This window comes from Zerene cesonia, chromosome 8 (assembly GCF_012273895.1).
Source record: "Zerene cesonia ecotype Mississippi chromosome 8, Zerene_cesonia_1.1, whole genome shotgun sequence".
Lineage (NCBI taxonomy): Eukaryota > Metazoa > Arthropoda > Insecta > Lepidoptera > Pieridae > Zerene > Zerene cesonia.
This window is the reverse complement of record NC_052109.1, coordinates 1,672,426-1,694,787: the sequence shown is the minus strand read 5'-3', so window position 1 is coordinate 1,694,787 and position 22,362 is coordinate 1,672,426. Positions and strand designations below refer to the sequence as shown.

Sequence of the window (22,362 nt, the reverse complement as noted above, 5' to 3'; positions counted from 1 at the left end):
TCAGTATTTACAAAAAATATACATTTCCATTGAAATATTAATGAATTTCCAATTGCTATTAATTAAAACATATTATGCAAGCCTACAGAACATATTACTATAAAATAAATATAAACATAATAGATTAAATTAACAATACAATAAAGTAAGAAATGCAATTAAGTAGTATGAGATAAAGTAAAACTAGGGAGTTAATAGAATTTACAAAGCTAAACTACACATGAAATAATTGAAAATCTTAAATTGATTTAGTAAATATTATGAATACAGACCAATTTAATCTGTTTACTCTGTATGAAGTCTTATCTTAATGTGTATTTATTAATTACTTTGTGAATAACAATGACAAAACATATATATTTTAAATACTTCTATATTAAATCAAGTAAATTTACACTAAAATTAATATATACATAGACTGATGAACTTGACATTAAAAAGAACGATAGTGTGTAAAAATTAAAAAAAAAACATTGATTGTATTTTAGCCGGTAGACGTGTGAGGCGCGTAAATATAGATCCAGTAAGAATTGCAATAGTCGATTTTACAATTGTAACGAGGAGCAATATTGATAAAGGTGAAAAGTTAAAATATTTGAACAATACATCCCAACGAACAAGCACATTCCACTAAACAATAACAACCTACGTTAAATATCGCTTAATACGTGACAAACATGTCAAGAACGCTTACCTTGGGATACAGTTGGATGGAGTCCTGTCCACCTCCCAGGCCGCAAAAAGTTTCATGGGAACAGGTTTCGATGCATTAGTCATCTTTTCGGATTTATTTTTCTCGGTCATTTTTAATCAGCACCAACACAGCTGGGTACAACTTTCACAACACTGCACTTATGTGTCGGTTTTAACTTGCATTGTTATTTAATCACTAAACATAACACTATATTCATTTTTACCATATCACTATATGAGTTCTACTTCGATAATAGCAGGTTATGGAATAACAATTCTCTCACTCTCTTACCGCGCTGGCCGCTGATCATACAATTCGGCCTAATGAAGGCGAAGTACGAACGCCGTAGCCAGCGTTCGATACACTATGTTTGGCAGCTGTCACACCGTAGTGTTACTAGTGAATAGTGATTTAGTTGCCAAAATAGAATATTGCCATTACTAAAATGATAATAATATAAATATAAACTTTTTAAAATATTATAAATATTATCAGAGGAGACCTAATTTTAATGTTGAATCTAATTAAATTTAATGTGAAATATTATGAACGCGTTTGTTTAATTCCAACCAAGTTTAATAGATGCCGCTATAACCAACGGTAGATAGCTCTACATAGGCTTATTACTAAAACGACTTAATTTCAGTAAAACTGTTTAAATTACCTTACACTATATATTATATGGAAAAAGATAAACAATAGATACTGTAAGCATTATAAATGAAGTCCTAAATTTAATTAAAATCAAAGAGCAGTATAATACTACAGGCCTTTTTTCCTAACTACCTATTCCTTTTACCGCAATAGAGCTTATTTTTAATACTTTAAGAACCTGTGGTAGAACAAAGTTTAACTATTCTGTTAGTCAGATACAACTGCTATACCTACAACAGGTTAGCCTACCAAAGCAACAGGCAAATACTAAATTTTTGACGTGACAACGTCTTAAATTAGGTTGCGGCTCGTAGTCACTCATGAAAAAGTGTAACGCCCGGTAACGTTACGATGAGTCACCGAACTATGATCGGTCCGCCGCGCGCGCAGCACTAGAGAATTAGGCGCATTGAATCGGCGCGTGCTTGTGTCTCTGTCTCTGTCTTTTTAGTAAACAAAATATATTTTCTATAGTTAAAATTTGTGCAATTCTTATTTTCATTCAATTCCTTGCTCCTATTGTGCAATTTAATTATATTCATATCAATAAATATTCTACCGAGAAAAAGACGTTGTCACGTAAAATCTTCGCCCGTAAAACCGACTTTACAGGCAACCATTTATTTATTTAAGTAAAGAACACTACTATTTTGAATTAAATATGTTTAATTACAAATAGCAAGCTATCATAGGCATGGTTATAGACCAAAAACTAGGTCTCATTTGGTGAAACAAAGCAGTTGGTCTGCAACTTTGTTCCCGGCAACTTACAATCCGGATAAATTAAAAAAAAATATCTACCTCTTCCTTAAAAGGCCGGCAACACCTTCACAGGGACTCTTGTGAGGGTCATGGGCAGTGGTGATTGCTCGATAATGGGCGCACCACTTGTTCGTTTGTCCGCTTTCTTTTATAAAAAAAAAAACTCTTGAACTATAATATTGTTTATTATTGAATACCTACATATTCAATGAATCCTTATTAAAAACCTACAGGAAATTAATCAGTTGTGTCCATCTTTATACTGAAAATATAACTTATATGAATTTGAATATCAATGTCTATCATGGTGTAATTTCTTCTAGACCATCCATGAAAATGATCATATTAACAATAATATAAATAAAAAATACAGTTTTTTAATTAATTAACCTATTTATTTACACTTACAATAAATATATACAAAATTAGAATTATAAGTCCATTTTATCAATCTTTTCTGCAGTAGATGCTACCTCTTCTTTAGTTACATTTTTTTCTATTTTCTTCTGAGGTCCCTGAATGACTTGTTTCTTTTGAGATTCCTTTGACTTAGGATTGTTTTTAATATCCAGGAATTGCTTATCAATATCTGCCACTTTTTGTTTAATCTGGAATGGAGTTCCTTCTTTAATATTGATATTGATGATAATATATAAATATTTCTATACAGTTGTAAGAATCTTGCTAACAAGACACAAAGCATGTTAAATACTGCAATAAGATTAATAATAAAACTTAAATTTTCACATTTTTTTGTTATTACTCATACACTAGCAAATTTTTAAATTTTCAAAAGTTTAGTTCTATTAACACAAACGCTTTAAAAAAGTCTATAATTCATTAAAGACTAAAATCTTAACTTACATTTTTGAGACCCAAGTTCACCGCTTTAGCCTTTGTTTTCTTTAAACTTTTTGCTCCAGCCACTTTGAAAACATTACCTTTGATTCCTTTTTTTTTATCTTTTCCCATTATGTATTAAAATCTCGGACAAGTTTTCAAAAATATTTTAGTTTTAATGATCTCTAACGCAATAGATGACCACGTTGTTTTGACATTTGACAACTTGACAATGTACATTTATCACTGACAGTGCCATGACAGATCACAGATTAAGAACTAGTTACTACGTAAAGTGCCATTCAGTGGCACACTTGTTTGACACACGTAATATCATAATCACAGAGTAAATAAATACTACGTATTATATTATGACGGTTGAATGGTTTGTTAAATTTGATGCAGTGTCATTATGGTGTCAATGACACTGCATCAAATTTAACAAAAATTAAAAAAAGAAATGTGAATGTGGACCTGCATGGGTTTACATCGTGGGTTTACATTCATATTTTTAAGCTAAAAACTTAAGAGATTGCACTTCTTATATTTTTTAAGAAAGTTGTGTTTGCAACTTCGCCCATAATTCAAGAACGACTAAACAAATTAGATAACCACCGATCTTTTTAGTTCATAACTTTCGCAGTGAACTTCTTCACAACTTAAGATATACTTAGAGCTCCTATAAGTATACTGATTAAATTCATAACCGACTTGGTATTATATGAATGTCACAGTTTTTTACAGTAGAAGTACTTCCTTGTGAGACGTGTTTTTTAGGGACATAATTTTGTGAGAGGTATATTACTTATTCTGTGGTCACTGGTGGTTGTAGTAGTAAGTCAGATGCCTTCTACACTAGAAGGTTACATTTATTACAGTTTTCGTAAATTTAGACCTCCTTGCGACACTTGTTAAAGTAATTTTATTTTTAAGTAACTTCACTTGTATATTTGTTATATTAATAACTTTTCAAAGAATATTTTTCTATTTATATAAGACTATATTCGAAAATTAATTCAACACATCTACAATCTTAGAAGTATTTTACTCCGCATTATAATCAGAGATGGCCTAAGTATAGTATAATACCACGGATTGGATCTGAATAGAGAGCGCCAGGAAAAAATAAAACATACATCGAATTATTCATATTTGATTTTGCTACAGTATTTTCACTCTTTTCCCGACTAACTTTTGTAGCAAATATTATATATTTCAGTAAACAAAACGTAACTCAGAATCAAGTGACCAGGCAAGTGGCAACACTAGAAAGATGTCATTTAAATTAAAAAAGACTAATTTGACGCTGATATTATCAGTAAAAAAAAAATCAGACTAATTTCCTGATTCTTCTCTTATCAATTTAAAAACTATCACAACGTTTATTGATGCCGCATTCATGGCTGTTAAGTTGTAATATAAACTAGTAATAAGTTGACCTTTAAACGAATGTACTGTACTTCTTTCAGCGCAATAATATTCGGGACCCAATTTTAAATAAGTACAATCTTATTATAAAATAAAATTTGCTCTAAAGAAGCAAATAAAATTTTTAACGTTATAAAGGTTTCGTGAACACCGCCAAAATTATTTACTATTCCAAATACGAAAATATTTCCCCGATGGCCAAGGTAATAGAACAGGCTTCTATATTTTTTTTATTGCTAGTTAATTTAAATACTTGTTTATCTGGATATAAGTATATTAAAATAATTACTGGTTAGACCAGTTATATCGAACGTCTGCTAACGAGAACTTGTGTATTTAAGACGATTTAAGAAATGGGTGAGAAAATTGATGAAAAGGTAAATTACTTGTTTTAATTTATCAAAATTGTATGTACTAACCCATAAAATAACAAAATTACGAATGCCACCCTCCTTTTTATTTTAACTTAATTGTTGTCTACAATTTCTTTTTATAAATTTTTACATCTATCCATTTACAGCCAGTGCTGTATTCATACTGGCGCAGCTCATGTTCCTGGCGAGTTAGAATTGCATTAAACTTAAAAGAAATACCATATGATATAAAAGCAGTCAGTCTCATCAAGGGTGGAGGGGAGCAGCACTGCAATGAGTATAGAGAGGTCAATCCTATGGAACAGGTCCCATCACTGGTCATTGGTAATTCTTTTTAATTTTTTTTTTATTTCAAGTTCAACATTGGAGTGTTTCTATAATAAGATAGAAATTTGTTGAAATGTTATATTTAGTCTATATATTAAATTATAATATAATATAAATAAGTAAATGTACTTGGGATTTTCTTAATTTAAAATAAAATATGCTACCATATCAGAAATCCACTAATATTGCTGAGTTGTTAATTGTTATGAAAATAAGTAAATCCTTCAATTACTGTTATAAAACTCAAACAGTTAAGGCTATGATTTAAACAATGTTTATGTTTCAGATGGCCATACCTTAATAGAATCACTTAGTATAATGCATTATTTAGAAGAGACAAGGCCTCAAAGGCCTTTGATGCCTCAAGACTGCTATAAACGGGCGAAAGTTAGGGAAATTTGTGAGGTAAATGTATATAACAATTTTTAAGAACTTTCTTAATAAAATAAATCATATTAAGTTAAATATATAGACTTAAAAGATTTTTATGAAGCATTTTAATATTAAAAAACTAAAAAAAAGGTTTATTTATTTCCTGAGAATAAAGGCATAAAAATTATAACTCTTGTTCTCAGGTAATTTCGTCAGGTATCCAGCCATTACAAAACCTGATAGTTCTTATCCATGTGGGAGAAGAGAAGAAGAAGGAGTGGGCGCAGCACTGGATCACGCGTGGTTTCCGAGCTGTTGAGAAGATTCTGTCGTCCATAGCAGGGAAGTATTGTGTTGGCGATGAGATTTCGCTCGCTGACTGCTGCCTTGTACCGCAGGTGTTTAATGCTAGAAGGTAAGCGCTTTATTGATGGTTAGAGTAAACAATTTAAAATGTAATTTACATCATAGTGTTGATATGTCACGTTGTGAGCTGTCCGAGTTAATTGTAAGCTACTACGCGTAACTACGCGTAAAGAGAAAGCCAATACGCGCGTTCTCCACCGTCCATGAACATTTGTGTTGGCAGTGCCTCTGAATGCGTTGCCCGCTTTTAACGGGTAGGGGATAAGAAAAGGATTGATGACTGGAAAGAAAGACTGGACTGGAGAGGGTGAAGAAAAGGGGACAGGCCACCGGCATTGTACTCCTCATACGAATCACAGTAGCATGCTACTATTCCACCGTTTTTTCTGGTGGGGAATGTAGTACTTCCCCAGTGTGAGTGGGTCCAATTCGTACCGAAGCGTGCTAGACATTAAAAGACACAATTTACAAACATCATTGAACTTATGTATACAAATACATTCAAAAGCGCTGAAGAATCGGAAAGCATTACCATGGCGCATATGCCAATCCATTTACACATATAAATCACAAATCAGCAAAAAGTTCGAGTAAAATTCTTCCTCTTCAACTTTTGATTTCATCTGTTAACGCCTCTATTCCTATTAGAGTTTCAAGTAATTTTTCTATAATCAGATTCCACGTGGACCTCCGGCCGTTCCCAATAATCCTGCGCATCGACCGCGAGCTGGAGAACCACCCCGCGTTCCGCGCCGCGCACCCGTCCGCCCAGCCCGACTGCCCGCCCGAGGCCGCTAAATAATACTCGATACATGGGGCTTGTGGGGCTGGTGGGGTTGGTTGGTGGGGCACCAGCTGACAGTGGAATGGTTGTGCTTGCAGACACGTTCCGAAAGGTTTAGTATGAAACGTAACACCGTTGACAGTTTGTGAGAACTTTTTACATACGCGGTATTGTAATTTTATTATATGATTGCACCGTGACGGTAGAAATAAATTATTTACAGAGCGATTGCGTACGGACCAGGTCGTTAATTATATTGGATTTGATTATAGAATTTGGAATTGATACATTATCATCAAATGCGCTTTGACTCTTACTGGTATTATAGATGGACCAAGTTAGGCCTTCAGCTATTCGTCGGTAAATAAGAAAGAGATAACCGCAGTACCCAGGTATCTGTCTCTACTCGATTTTTTTTCTTACGTCAGAAGAGACAGCGATAGAATATCGTGATCTACTCTCTCTTAAATAATTAAGTTTGTCACTGTATGTTTTAAAATAAGGCAAATAAGATCAAATTCCTTATAATAAATTTCTATTGAATCACCTTATAATACTTTATTGTTCAAAAATTTGATGGTGAATAAATTCCATGCAATGCCATAACATAAAAAAAGTAGGCAGGAAAGTTAACGCACAATTAAAGCACTTATACATTCCATTCCTTTCTATAATTACTCGACTTGAGGTTAAGCAAAAACATTTAATTCATAGGATATAATGGTGACCAACTACAAAATCGTGTCAAATGGTATGTGATACAAGAGTAAGGAGATCATCTCTGTGTGAACAATATTGATGTTAAAACAAAGTTTCTCTGTTCTCTTTACATCTTCATATCATAATTAATTTGCTGAGATTTTTCGTCTTGTCTTTATAGGCTCATCTCTTTATAGTCATAAACAGACTGTGTACCCAATACATCTTATCTTTTTTACTGCTTTGCGTCTGTTTGATTGTAGATGAATAATTGTGTTAGCAAATTTTTGTATTTTCATTTTTAATATGTTACTTTTGGGAGAGTTAGTATAAAATAATTCCATTGCATTCCATGCTTATAAATAGTAAGTAAAAGTAGTGATAATATCTCTTTGTTCTTATTATATTGAATTTTTTGTAAAAAAAATTGATATGTTATGCACAATATCTAGAAATAGTCGGTTTTTAAACATTCGTTTTTCATTGCTATGTTGTTCGTTTTTTATTTAACCGTTTATGGATGATTGCCTTTGAGATTTAATTTTAATAATTTCGAATTTATTTTTATCTGGTGATAAAGTACTTAATTCTAGTCGTAATTTTTTATAGAAAGTCTCTACTTTTGTAGCTTTTTACAACAGCCGTTTATTTTGTATATAAGCCTAATATTAGATAGGTATGATTCAGGTGGCATTCACCCCTTGCCTTGCGATAGGCAGGTATGCCACTTAGAAATACTCGTACTATAAGTATTTTTTATTACTTATTTCATTGTTATTGTTTTTTCGGAATTGGTAGTTTGCAAGTTAAGATTTTATTATTATAATGAAATTGATACTAGGAATTAGATTGCGAAATGTTTTTCTAAATAGTAAGTATAAAGTTTTTAAGCGGATAATTTTGAATTCGTACTAGTTACGTGTGTGTGCCATTCCATTGATATTTTGATATTATTGTTTTCACATTATGTTTATATTTTATAATATTATAGTGTCTTGTGTTTCAATTAAAAGATATTATGAATATTTGTGTCTTTTGATTTTACCAGCTTTTTCATACTTACCCTATACCTATTACCAGCAAAGGGTAAAATTAAAGCAAATCAAGGGTTATTATGACAATAAAACGTGGCCTAAATGTAAAAAATAATCATTAAAACAAATTGGGAATTTAGAAATATAATCCTGAAACAAATATACTGTTGCATTTGCATCTGAGTCGTGTTTATTTTAGCTAATAAAACGTACAAGCTGATACCCGCGGACATGGTGCGAATGAAAACAAGTAAAAGTAACATAAGTAGCTTATCATACGTGACACTCAAATAGCGCCACCTATCGGTATTTAGAAATTAAAGATTGATTCAAATACTATACTGGATATTTTACCTTATTTCATATTAAACTGGCAATACATTATTAGACTCAGTTAACCATAATATCAGATACTTAATAATTTACACAAAAAAGAGCTGCGTACAATAAGTAAAAAATAAGGTGTTTATCGAATTAATTTATGAAATTGTTCATAAAAAAATAAAAAATAAAATAACAATTTCATTAACATGTCTTTTATTGTTAAATTTAACAAAATATAACATATCCTTAGGCTAATTTAACTTTGTTAATAAAACAATTAAACAATAGTAGTAAATAAAAGAAAATTAATAACGTCCACTCTCTAGTTATCGCATAATTACATTACGCGTATGAAAGTGATTTGTAAAGAACTACCATTCTACTATTGTACCATTAATGTAGATATGCTACATAATTATACATAGTAGTAACTTAACAAATTAAAGAAGAAAATGCACAACAATTTAATTCCCAAACAAATTCCTTTCCAACGGAAAATATGAGTGTAGGAACATTCGAGAATCTTAAATCTATTCTTCGTCAGTTACATCAGGCTCGGCTTTCTCGTCTTCGCTGACTTCAGTAACTTCGGGTTCAACTTCAGATTCTGCTACGTTGTCTGGAACAACTTCTGGGCTAGCTGGTTCCTCAACGATCGGCTCTGCTTCCTCCGCTGGGACTTCACTGAAAAATACAAATTTTTAATTAAAGTAAATATACACACCTAGTTAAAAAAACAGGCTTTATTGATGGAATCAACTAAATTGTCTCACTTGCACTTGTTTACAGAGAACCTAAGGAAACCTTTTCATACATGCGATCCTCATTAGGATAACAAGATAAATTCATGATATTATTGTATTGTTATCGATCCTTGTGGAGTGCATAAGGTTTAAATTAAATGGTTAGTGTGTACAAAGTTTAGGTTAAGTTGTTCCATTTAAGGCGTGTCAAAATCTCGATTCTAAAGCAGTTGGTTACACATAAAAATACAGGTTAAGCTATTATATTTGTGTTAACTAGCAAGAGATATTACCTCAATAAAAGAATAAATGAACTGAATAAATCATTAAAAGTCGTGGTGCTTTATGATGTTATTACGTACTTTGACTCTCCATCGACGACATCAGCAGCAGAGCCACTCCTTGAGAGTTCTTCTAAACGAGCAGCTGCCAATTCGGATTCTTGTCTTGCAATTTCAGCTAATTCAGCCGCCTTCAAAGGAAAGCCATATTATATGTTAAGAAACTTAATCAGACATATCTAATTATAGCTATTATTATGTCATGATTTTATTTATTTTGTTGTTTGTACTCTTCTTTTAAAGGCGAATAAAGAGATTTGATTTGATTTGGTCATACATAATTTGGATAAGATTTTCTATTTAGTGAAATAAATGATTTTACCTGTCTTGCAAGTTCTGCTTCACGTTCTTCTTGAGCCTGTCGTTCCAATTCTTCCAACTTAGCTAATTCCTCTTGCCTTCTCTGTTCGGCAAGCCTCTCTTCTTCGGCTAATCTAGCTTCTTCAGCCAATCTGGCTTCCTCAGCTAACCTTGCTTCTTCTGCTAATTTAGCTTCTTCAGCTAAACGAGCTTCTTCCGCTAGTCTCGCTTCCTCGGCCAATCTAGCTTCTTCTGCCAGTCTGGCTTCCTCAGCCAGCCTAGCTTCTTCTACTAGTCTAGCTTCTTCGGCGAGTCTGGCTTCTTCTGCCAGTCTGGCTTCCTCAGCCTTTCGTGCCTCTTCGGCCAGTCGTGCTTCTTCAGCCAATTTAGCTTCTTCCTCAGCTTTTCTGGCTTCCTCTTCAGCCTTGCGTTTGGCTTCTTCAGCTTTGCGTGCTTCTTCTTCTGCTTTCTTTTTCTCAGCAGCTTCACGATCAGCCTGTAAAATATAAAGCCATAAAATTTAATACGTTGACTTTTTAATAATAAGACTGGCTATGCCGCTTTATTAGATATACTCTTATATCATATTTAACATACCAACTTGAATATAGTATAGGTAGGAAAACCACACCTTTTGGTACAACATTCTCGAACATTCACTGTAATGACTACCCCGAGTCGTCAATACAACATTAACATGTTATGTACAGTTCCACCTAATTGATTATAATATTTACCTGAGCTTTTCTCTCGGCCTCCCGTTTAGCTTCTTCTTTTAGAGCTCTGAAACAAAGAACAAATTCTTTGAATATGATTTTTTGTATTGGAACGGTATAACTATGTGTAAAATCAGATAAGGTTCGGTGCATAGCTACTTCTCCCTATGAAACAAATTGATGATAAAATTTTATAGCAAAGAGAGGTAACACTTACTTTTCTTCAGCAGCGCGAGCTTCTTCTTGCCTTTTCCGCTTGATCTCAGACAGATCTACGGATGGAGTCAGAACTGGTTCCGCAGTGGTCGCGCGGAATCTCGCTTCGCGATCCGCCTTCGCCGCCTTCAGCTCGAGCTCCGGGTCTTCCATCATCTGAGGCGTCTGGAACTTGCGGCTCGGCCTCCACGGGAGGAGTTTCACTGCACCGCGGCAAGGGTGGCGTAGTAATAATGGTTATTGACGAGTCACACACTCGTCGAGGCCTTGGCCAGTGATTATTCGAAATGAAGCGACATAGGAAATTGATCGCTCTAATATGACGGCATAGCATTGACCCCAGCCCGTAAGCTTATGGAAAAGCACCTCTTTAGGCCTTTGGCTAAGTGCTATGAAGCGGCTGAAAGCGTGGCTGGGCCGGAGCGCATACTGTCGCAATGTGTTGCATGAAATGGGATCAACTCAAAATTTAAATAAACAATCAGATTCAATTGTCAAACAAAATACTAAGTGGTATATAACTCAGTAATGGAATATATTTACAATAGTATAATCTTAAATAGGGTTAATATCATATCAAATACTCAAAGTGAGAAGTTTACATATATGAGCGAATTAATTGAGAAAGCGAAGCGTCAGGAAGCGTGGACATCATAAGCATGGAACGGGATAACTACCGTGCAATCTAATTAAAACAACAAATGTGATTTAATATTTATTATGAAACAAAATCAGTTCTGTTAATTAAAAACGAAAATTGATCACCACCGCGGCGAATCGCCGTATCGCGATAATGACTATATAAATGTAAAAAATAAATTGTTCCTTTAAAATGTTAACAAAATAAGTCGAATTTGAATAGAGTGTATAAAAATATATGATATTTCGGTTAGTCGGAAGGTGTTATACCGAGATCAAAGAGAGCGAAAGATGCGCGACGCGGGGGCAAGGGAGTGGTCACTGCGGCTTGCGCCCGCGCCGCGCTTCGCTGTAGGCACATGGGGTCCGATCTACGCGCACTGCGCCGCCGTCGTTTGTTCCGGCGCGTCTTTCGCTGCAAGAGACACCACACTCAGTGTTATACACAAAATTTATTTCCCTTTTTAAAGCTCTCTATTAAACCCCGACGACGTCGGAGTTCCAAAGCAAATTTTTTGAATTTTATACGCCTACGAGCTAACCTCGCAACCTGACACTTGGTACACTTAGATAGAACTACTCACTAAAATATTGTACATTTGTCCTTAGCATTATATCTTGAATGTGACTTTAGTGTATACAAGACTGGTTATTAATAGACAATTGGTCAAATGAGATAAAATTAGCTACTAATTCTAAGAAGATAGAGAAGAACTTAGATAGGAATCGAATAGAAATACTGTACAAAAATCAAACACTAACAATCTAAATATTTACACTGGATAACTTAATTCCACTAGATGATTCTTGAAGGTGATTTCAAATGAGCGTTATAGCTACGAGATTTCTCTGGCGTTTCTTTAAAATTCTTTTATTGATTATGCAGAGGATAAGCGAGCGCTAGTAGAGCGTTGTTGCGAGATACCTGTGGCGTTCTCGACGGCCAAACCGGCGGCCGCGAGTCTGTTCTTCGCGTAGAAGGAAAGAAGGTTCACGTCATCCCTGATGCTAAGTTCTTTGTAGAGGGGTCTGCGGTTGGAGAAGGCCTTATTGCCGGAGTAGTGCACGCACGCGAGGTTGCCGCGTCCTGGCGAGCAACACTCTGTTACCACAGGGGCACACTGGGACTACACGTTAGTCCTGATTAGTCCAAACACAAAAAAGGGTCATACGTAATCCCCTTTTGTATTCATGTTTGGTCGGAGCACATTTTAGAGTTTATAAGGTTGACGATAAAGAATGAACACACGAGTAGGATTAATTTAGAGTTATGACACAAATAAAGATAGATTCCTTTAATCGAAGTTGTTATTTACTGTACTTGCTTCCGTAAATACCTGTAAACTTCTTAGCTGGTTCGTTGTAGAACGAGATGTTGTGGATGTTGTCAGCAACGCTTCTAAGAGGCAAAAGTAATTTAGCGACGTATGCGTCATTGCTGAAACGGTATGGGACCGGCTCTCCATAGGAGTATCTGTAATTAGTCGTAGAGAACAATTGAAGAAATTCTTTGCAAATGTCAATTGACTGCGTCTTCTTTCGTAACGTACGTAAAAAAAAATGCAGTGTATTTACGAAAAAAAACCATAGAACATTAATTACTTAATGATAAAACATAACGTTATCATATGGAATAATGCTGGATAATAAATTTCTTAGGTGTTTATTTATGTAATAGTTATCTAAGAAAATATTTAAAATATTAAAATTCCTCAAGTACGAATGACAAACTATTTTCAGAGACCTTGTCCCGCCGCACAAGGTCGCGAACCCGATATTCAATTTGCGTCATAATTTCCTTCGATTTTATCAACATCCGAACGACGTGTAAAATTTATTTAAACACAACGGATATCTCCAACCAAAATAAACCATAAAAATATAAAAGAACAGTGGCCGGTAAACATTGGCTGGCATTTAACTGGTCTATAATTATATCGTTGGAGCGTACGAGTACAACGCGTCATGCAGATACTTTTGGCGGTGTAATCCACACCCACTCTGGAAACGTGTTCTTGTGCATAACATCTGCTTATATAGTAGTTGGGAAAATGGGCAATAGGTGTAGGTCACCTTATGTGTTATCACCTCATTGATGTTTTAAATAAACGGAACGCAATAAATAGTTTATATGTTCTAAAAACATTGTATGTGTTTGTACGATGTGGGAAACAATTTATAGAATAGAAATATAGCATAAACATACCTAATGTGTGAACGAAAATAAACTGACAATGTGAAAATAGTTAAAATTCCTTACTTATTTCTTATTCTTTACCTTTTTATATCTAATGTTTATTCAAAATACATAAATATGTTACATAAGACGAAAAGTATCATGCACTAAAATGTTTTACAAATAATTAAATTACATTAATAGGTATATAAGAATGTCGTAGGCAGACTTAACTGAAGTAGGTATCTTAAAGAAGTATGCTATCAAACGTTTTAGAATCACCTAGGATGATGACTGTGGAGAGTGGAATCTCCAGAAGTTTCTTGAATCTAAAAATGTTTATAAAAGTAATTCGATATTACACAATTCTGTAATGCCTTACGCCTATACTTTCATGATTTCATTTTTACCCGTACTTCATTGTTTACATTGCACTGATGCACTGCCAAAGATGCTCTTTGGTTGTCGTCAATGTCAATGCCGAAGCGTCTGATAATCTCATCAATGGACCGACTATTTTGGTCCTGTTACATCAGTATATGCCAAGAAAAACTTGACCCGTCATCACGCAAGTACTACGTGTCTTTATTTTTAACACGTGTACTGTTTCTTATAATTTAGCAGAATTATTATTTGTGCATATTAACAAATCCGTATGTTTTGTGAATACTAATGTCTCTGTTTGGTATAAAGCAAAATGTTACAAGGACCTTGCTTCTGTAGTGATCAATGAAGATTAGAAAGAGATGTTGAGACCTGGTAAGTATAATGGAAGTAAACTTACGTGTAAATAGTATCTAATGGCGCAAGAGTCTTGGCTCGCGGGACGACGGAGCGAGCGCGGTGCAGCAGCGACGCTGTATCCGCTCTGATGCGACGGGTTTCATCTTCGAATGTCTGCAAATCGCAAGTTATATAGACATTTAGATTTACAATTTGTAGATGGGAATTGCGAAACGAATTACGGAAACTACGAATTATAAATTACCGGAATACTTGAAATAGGTACTTAAACGGTTATACCACAGATAACATAATACTATAATAGGTTATACATACTGAGAAAATATAGGTATTTTCTCAAACGGTTGACGTACTGAAACAATCACACCAGTGATAATTTTTTTCTTACTATAACAACGTTTTCAAAAGTAATCGAAGCACTGAAAATTGCCTTTAAACTCTTTGTCTACTTACATCTTCTATTTTAATTATATTTAATTAATTAATAACTATTCAACCAACTTATGGACCAACTCCAAATACATTAATAAAGCTAAGAATGCAAGTGGCAATGACGGGAAATGTGCCAAGGACATTGTTTTAATTCGTTTTCACGATCTTTGTTGGTTTGAATACCTATACTTATCTAGATATTTTTAATTCTTATCATTTGTTTGCAACAGCTCATTATTATTCTACTGCATTCTAGGCATTTAATCTAAGAACTGTTTTATCCTCATATGGTTCTGTTTATCCTAAAATTATCACTTTCAATACATTGCTGCATTTGCAGGCATTTGCCTAGCATCATAATATAAGAATCATAAAATATCATTGATTTTCGGCGATCGTTGAAATTTTATTATAGTAGGTATGATTCATGACGTCTTGGGATGATCATACCTAAATGCGGATGAGTGAAATCCACTAAACTTTATAGGTATGTACTCAACTTACAATATAAACAATAAGTTGACACTAAGTATGTGCTTTTTTTATTAGGAAACTATACTTGTGTTATCTGTGATATTACTTAAAATACCACTAACCGTCAAATTTTTTACTCGCAACACAAAAAGAGGGGTGTTATAAGGTTGACGAGCCTGTTTATGTGTCTGTGTGTGTCTGTCTTTGGCATTACAGCTCCCCAACGAATGAAGCCATGAATTTCATTTTTTTTTTGTATTTAAGGTCGCTTATGTAAGAGTTTTCCGAGACTTGATGTTTTCTAGGTGAGGTCTGACTAACTTTCTTATTTCACAATTCCCTCAATATGGACATCAAACGTTGGCTATCAAAGATTTTGAACTAGAATCTGGAGGCATGGCAGTGCGGGGGCACTTGGTGGGGACCAAGTCGAGCAAAAAAAAGCGGCACGGCCGTACCATCCCTTTCTCGAAGTAATTCAGGCTATTTTCGACCCCCCTATAATTTCGTTGTGAATAAAACAAGAAGCCTGAATTTTCAGTAACTAATCAGGCATTGTATAAACACGGTATATTTCTTTTACACTTAAAACTAAGTGCCGTATAGAGTTTGCAATAAGCTTACCTTAGTAGATTCGGAGCGATAGTAGTCATCAATAGCAGATACAGCGAGAGCGGGGCGGCGGCGGTACGCGATACGGTCCAGCTCCCTCAGGATGACAGAGGGACGCACGCGCACGCGCACGATGTGGTGCGGCGCCTCGGGGTACGTGACGAGTCGAGTTACGGTGCGAGATGTTGGGCGATATATCAATTCTGCCTGTAATTGTTCAGTGAACATTCTAGAACCTAGGATCTATAAAGGTTTCGATGCAAAAGGCTATTTAATAAACGGATAGAGAAAATGTAATTAAGTACATACAAATATATAGAAAAGCAAAAGCATGTAATATTCTTGATTTACATAAACATGGGTAATGGTAAAATAGCTGTAAATAGGTAATAATATCATGCCTCAAAAAAATAAATCCTCAAAGCTACGAAATGCGTCGTAAGGTGATGCTGATATTCAGCCAAACGAGGGTGCAGATTATTTATAACTGGCTATATGCGTTCGAATCGTTATTTTAATATGAGTAATCTTATGGATTATAGATGATCCATTAATCTACTATTATCTAATATATAAAAATAAGTCGGGTTTTCCTTCCTGACGCTATAACTCCAAAACGCACGAACCGATATCCACGGTTTTGCATTCGTTGGAAAGGTCTCGGGCACCGTGAGGTTTATAGCATAGAAAATTCAGGAAAAATTTCAACTGAAAAGCGGGAAAATCATTTTTCACATACAACCATCTGGTGGCGAAACGGAGTTCGCCGGGTTTGCTAGTCATACATAATTTTACTGGCATACTAAATGTCAAATATGGATTTTTCGTATAGGCAAAAAAAAAAATTTGTAAAATTGATCCTTATTAGTTTGTTACTATGTATATCGGAGAAAATCTAAAATTTTCTTGAAAAACATCTTTAAAATAATCATATGATATCTAATGCAGTACCTATTAAATTATCTATGATACAAATTTGCATAACAATGTTCCAGCACTAAATATGAATAAACTTTAGTTTTCTTACGGTATTAGTAAATATAAATATATATTTGTAATTAGGAGATAGCTTTGAATCTCTGTTCTTTTTCTTTATTTTACAGAACAGGCTATTTGTTAAATTACCTATTAATTATTTAGTACGAATTGAAGTAATTCGATACTTTTCGAGTTCTAATCTTTATTATTATACTCTTCATCTCATGATAAACATTTTATGGGAAAAGATAAATATGCTTTGATTATCTTTCATCGCAGCTACTTTTAATTTCATAAGACGCATTTCGAGATTTCAGACTGACTCACGATCCAAACGGAGAGCTTGATAAAATTAGATCAACACTCATTCAGCGATTTGTTATTATTTTATGTTATACTTTTTTAATCATAATCTTTTATTTTGCATACTTTCAGTAAAACTAGTTGGTAAACAATATCGTGTAGTCAGATATCGTGTTAATAATAAAAGTGCAGAGAGCAGAAGAACAGAAAAGTATTCCTAGGAATGAATTGATGTATGCCATCCTAAAGTACAGAATTGAAGTTATTACCTTAAGATTAAAAGCTTTGACAAACGTTCAAAAATATTTCTGAATTAAGGTAGATATGTAGGTAATAGTAGGCATTATTAATTATTACATAATTTATAATAGAACAAATTATTATAGGTATACGAATATAATTTGAATACTGCGTAGGTAACTAGGTTTTTTATTTATTTTTACGTAGACTAAATCGAACATAACTTTTCCATCACGTTGCGTCATGTTCTTACCTATATTTAGTGGGCATTAAATTTAGGAATAGCAAATTAAATATGAGCAATTTACCTACAACATTGTTCTAGAGACGCAATAATTTTGTTTAATAGACGCTGAATAAATGAAACGAACACAAACGTGTATAAAACTAGATTGTTTAGCTTTCGTAATACGCAGCCGTTTTCACTTGGCCTTTGGTGTGCTGCCAAAAGCTCGTTCGCACAATCACAAAACATAAAGTTTCCAATATTCTGAGAATTTTCATGGGTTCGTGACTTTTCTTAAGAAACATAAATTGCTATTAAAAAAAACAACTGTCTCGTTTTTTTAGCGTTACGTGTTCCGGTACTATATCTACCAATTAATTCATGTTCATACCTAATTACAGATATTTCAACAGAATAGTTGTAAATTTGTTGAAGCCGGTGAAAATTGTAAAATAACTATTAAAAAAATATGGTATAAGTAATCATAAGGAATTCAATTGGATAATATAACAAAAATTAAAGAAAAAAACTATTTACGGCCGATTAGAGGTCGGGAAGTGGTAAGAGGTGACTTTTTAAGGAATAAAAAAGTTTATTCTCTAGTATTAATATGTGTAAGTCTTCTACAAAAACTAGCTACCTAAGATAAGTTGAAAATAAGTATTTAAATGATCCACAACTTCGCATTTGCACTTTTTTCACAAAACATAAAAATATACCTTACCCAAAAAATGTATTTCTTACGAAATTCAGTAAAAATTGTGTTATATTTTAATTATATTTATTTTTAAAACACAAATCTTCTATCGAAAATTCTCACATGTTGCTTTTTTATGTAATTAGTTGATGGAGATTTTCTTCGTTGTAAAATATATTGTTCATATCTTTCTCAATGTTTCATCCCGCTAATAGAATATATAATATATTAATTAAACATTCCGTTTAATTAATATATTATTCAGTTTTTGTGTAAAGTACGTAATACTTTTTATTCTGAAATCATCGTTAGAATTAAAATTATACATTGAGCCCTATGTGCTACTCAAAAAAAAATAGTATTCTCCAAAAATTTATTTAATGCAACTACTGCAATAATATTATGCCTAACTCTGCCAAAGTATATCAGACGATTCACAACGTATCTATAACATCTTACATATTCTTATTCACAATGTTATACTTCCTGTATAATATGGAGTACCTTATGAGTGAATTATTTATTTATTTATTTATTTTGTTATCTCCTTTTAAACAGCGTAGATTTGTCCTTGTCTTGCAGAGATCACTTTAAAGTGATAAGGCCGCCCTATAGCAAAACTTATGTTTTATTTATTATTATGTGAAAACGTGTTTAATACTTTAAATAATAGTTAAATACATCCAGGTCAGTTCAGTTTTATTAAGCTTCGTTGGATATTTGGTTCGCTTCACTCAAAGCCTCTGTTTGAAATTTGAATCACCGCGGTACTTTCCTATGCATATGTGAGCAATGCATTAGCATTTTCAATTGATCTTGGCACAGGTCAGCTTTACCACAACTTCTAATAGTATCTTAATTCTTATTGTGACAACAACGAAGACACCAAACAAATAAGAATACATAATAAAATACCTACCTAAGTAAATACAATTTCAAAGAATACCTAATATCAAAATTGAAATAATGCATTTTCATTTAATAAAGTAGATGCAGTCCGATATTTTTATCTTTCTTTTGGAAAATACTGCTCTAACTAGTCGTCATATACCTAGAGGCGATTAAATTGGCCAGCCTTAACGGAGCCATAACGGAGAAAATGTAACCTATTAGTCTTCAAAATCAAATAACATATGATTTTTTGACAAATAGATATCTAGATGCTATTATACCTACTCGTAGTACATCAAAAAGCTTTAAAATTTTGATTTATAGTAGGAATGTCATTTGGAGTAATTTGTTAGCCAATGCTTGATTGCAATATAAACTCATGACAATGTGATATTTGGCTAACTATAAATAATAGCTGAGAAAACCAAATTGAATTTTTATTCGAGTCAATGTTTTATAAATTATATTACGTACATTGATGATATATATGTATTCACAGACTCATAAAGTTCAAATGATGGTAGGCAGGATGATAGCATGCCTATGTAAATAATATGAAAGCTAAGCCTGTAACCTACCACCAGTGACCAGTGTAGGTAATATTGCGTCGACTATGCTGCATACGGAATCAAATAGCATTTCGTTTGAATGATCATGGTTTATTCTGGGATGGAAAATGCTGTGCTGTCATGATGCGTGATGGCTGAGAGCGCCTGCAGTAGCTTATTTACAGCAGTTCCCAACTCACCTGAGACAGCTTGGGTATATACGTGACGTAGGGGATATTGTAAGCCGGAAGAAGTGACGATAGGTAGTACACCGATGACAACGGCTGCGGCGCGTCAATGCAAACAGGTACTTTAGTTGGTATCATGTTTATAGGTAGTGTATGGTGTGCAGGTAAGTGTCTATGTGCAATATTTAATCTATTACAGTGATAGATACTATTTAATATATTTCAATTATTAACATAGTACTATTCTCTGTTAAAGTTTTGTGCCTGAGCAAATATAGTTTTGTGGTTTTCTAATACCGAAAAAGAACGAAATAAAAATTTTGTTCAAGTATCAAAATTGAATTGTCATCGATATCAATATCCCGTTCTTATCTAGATCTTGTACATGATGTAAGTAACTATTTACTGTTGTAAATATTTACTATTAATAAGATTGACCGATTAAGTATATTTAGTAAACATAAACATATTCCTTATGTAATGTTAGTGTATAGAGTCGAGTCATAATCGACCTTATATTGTGAGAGGAGCACATTTCAGACAGAAAAAACGAGTATTACAAATCACAAGCTTTATTAAAAATTCAGTCTAAATTATAAGATTATAATAAATAAAAAATCTTTAAATACTAAACACCAAAAAGCCGGAGATACACGTCCACTTATATATAAAGGGAAAGTAGAGCGATCACATTGCGTTAGCGAATACTGATTACGTCGGAAAGGTAGTTAGGGGTGAGAGGAAACAGGAGAGAGGGTCGGGAGGTCGGGAGCCGGGGCGCTACACGCGGTAAGAGTAGTGGCGGTAGGTGGTGCCGTAGGGCAGGCGGCCGCTAGTGGTGGACGAGTAGGAGTAGCCGCCGGGGCCGCCCAGGCTGCTGGAGCGCTCGCTGGAGTACGAGTAGCCGCCCGGACCCGAGCCGGCGCGCCGCTCCACCGTGTTGCTGTAAGAGCTGCGCTGCGGCAGCCCGCTGCCTGTGGACCGCTCCGACGTGCTCGAGTACGAGTACGAGTATTGCTCCTCGGCGCGACGCGGCAGCGGGTCCCGGTCCACCACGACGTAGTGCCGCGGCGTCTGCAACAACCGCGCCCTTAGCACCGCCGCCCTAGGCCGCGCACCCTCGCACCCTCCGACCCAGCAAAGCGACACACGAATGACTGACTACGACCGAATCAATACGTAGCATAGTTGCTGTAGAAGACGTGGCGATGCGGCGCGTGCTGAGGCCGGCCGTGCGCCTGTGCAAGCAGCACGTCCATATGGTCGCGCGGAGTGCCCAGTGGGTCGGCCTCGTAGGCGCGCTCGCGCTGCCCCACGGCCGCCAGCACGCGTGCGCGCGTCTGCTCACGCGGCGACACGTACGGCGCGAGCGGCGCGAGCTTGGCCTCGGGCTTGGGTGGAATGTTCTGCCGCGTGACGGGCTCCAAGATGGAGCCGCGCGCGCCCGGCCGCGCCTTCCTACCGAACGCCGTCACCGGATCGGGCACGAGACTCGGCCGGGGCACGAAAGGCACCTTCTCCCAGTCGCCCGCCCGCTGCAAGCGTAGAATTCGCCGTTATTCAGACGGGCGTCGTTTCCAGCCGCGGCTATATTTGGCGCGCACTAGCTACGCTTTCCTACACTTCGTTTTTCATTTCGATCTGACCCATTTGCGGGACGCTACCGACACGTCCTATCGAGCCCTACGCTAATGAAAGTCGATACGGCTAGACGGCTACTTAAAAAGCAACATTTGTAAGCAGTCGCACATGTCGATGATTGAATTCAATGTTGAATGTACTAACTATCAATCTCTAAATGTGGAAAACCGTGAAAACAATGAATATTGGATATGACGAGGGTCGTTTTGGTGCGAGGGCGTCCGGCTCCCGGGATTAGACTGGAGCGAGGTGCACGCTCAATAGGAGTTAGAACATCAGACTTACCGTCACGCTGTAGTTGGACCGGTAGGGCCGGCGCGTCGTATAGAAGTCACTTTCGTAAACCATGATTGCTGCTCGAAATTCGTTCGTGTGAAACTCGCGACGGTTGGTCCTCGACTGGTGAGCACGCTTGGCCAGCGGACGCGTGAACGGCGACCTTATTTTTAGATCACTGTCATTGCAATTTTCACGTCATTCCTAATCTGCTTTTCTTAATTTTCAAAACACCCGATTGTGATGTCACAATTGGGTTAAGGATAATCATACTTTATGTGGAATGCAACAGACCATGGGCGTGTTTAAATATAACTTTATAT

The 22,362-nt window shown here is 35.2% G+C and overlaps 3 protein-coding genes across 10 annotated transcripts in view; 1 reads left to right on the top strand and 2 right to left on the bottom strand.

Moving 5' to 3' along the window:
* LOC119828386 (phosphofurin acidic cluster sorting protein 1) overlaps positions 1-1,068 on the bottom strand; it is a 92,015-nt gene extending 90,947 nt beyond the window's left edge. For 3 of the 5 annotated variants that reach the window (XM_038350511.1, XM_038350510.1, XM_038350513.1), the window contains exon 1: positions 695-1,067. In XM_038350511.1, the coding sequence (XP_038206439.1) occupies positions 695-804 (110 nt within the window). In that variant the 5' untranslated portion in view covers positions 805-1,067. Of the gene's footprint in view, positions 1-694 lie in introns of all 5 variants that reach the window. The other 2 variants (XM_038350509.1, XM_038350512.1) reach the window with 1 other exon arrangement.
* Positions 1,069-4,250: 3,182 nt separating this feature from the next.
* On the top strand, positions 4,251-7,208 carry LOC119828573 (probable maleylacetoacetate isomerase 2). 2 transcript variants are annotated; one of them, XM_038350770.1, is made up of 5 exons: positions 4,251-4,581; positions 4,899-5,076; positions 5,366-5,484; positions 5,655-5,866; positions 6,493-7,208. In XM_038350770.1, the coding sequence occupies exons 1-5, from the start codon at positions 4,573-4,575 to the stop codon at positions 6,617-6,619; spliced, it is 645 nt and encodes a 214-aa protein (XP_038206698.1). In that variant the 5' UTR covers positions 4,251-4,572; the 3' UTR covers positions 6,620-7,208. The 2 variants fall into 2 exon arrangements, with proteins under 2 accessions (XP_038206698.1, XP_038206697.1); XM_038350769.1 differs by lacking the exon at positions 4,251-4,581 and adding an exon at positions 4,606-4,755.
* A 1,646-nt stretch (positions 7,209-8,854) lies between these two features.
* On the bottom strand, positions 8,855-22,260 carry LOC119828609 (uncharacterized protein CG45076-like). Of its 3 annotated transcripts, XM_038350820.1 has the most exons (11): positions 22,049-22,224; positions 20,135-20,218; positions 16,064-16,258; positions 14,574-14,686; positions 12,951-13,087; positions 12,539-12,700; positions 10,976-11,177; positions 10,780-10,825; positions 10,065-10,538; positions 9,764-9,873; positions 8,855-9,342 (listed from the first exon to the last, which is right to left on the bottom strand). In XM_038350820.1, the coding sequence occupies exons 1-11, from the start codon at positions 22,109-22,111 to the stop codon at positions 9,189-9,191; spliced, it is 1,740 nt and encodes a 579-aa protein (XP_038206748.1). In that variant the 5' UTR covers positions 22,112-22,224; the 3' UTR covers positions 8,855-9,188. The 3 variants fall into 3 exon arrangements, with proteins under 3 accessions (XP_038206748.1, XP_038206750.1, XP_038206749.1); XM_038350822.1 differs by lacking the exon at positions 12,539-12,700 and having other exon boundaries at positions 22,049-22,260; XM_038350821.1 differs by lacking the exon at positions 20,135-20,218 and having other exon boundaries at positions 22,049-22,230.
* Between the last annotated feature and the right edge of the window lie 102 nt (positions 22,261-22,362).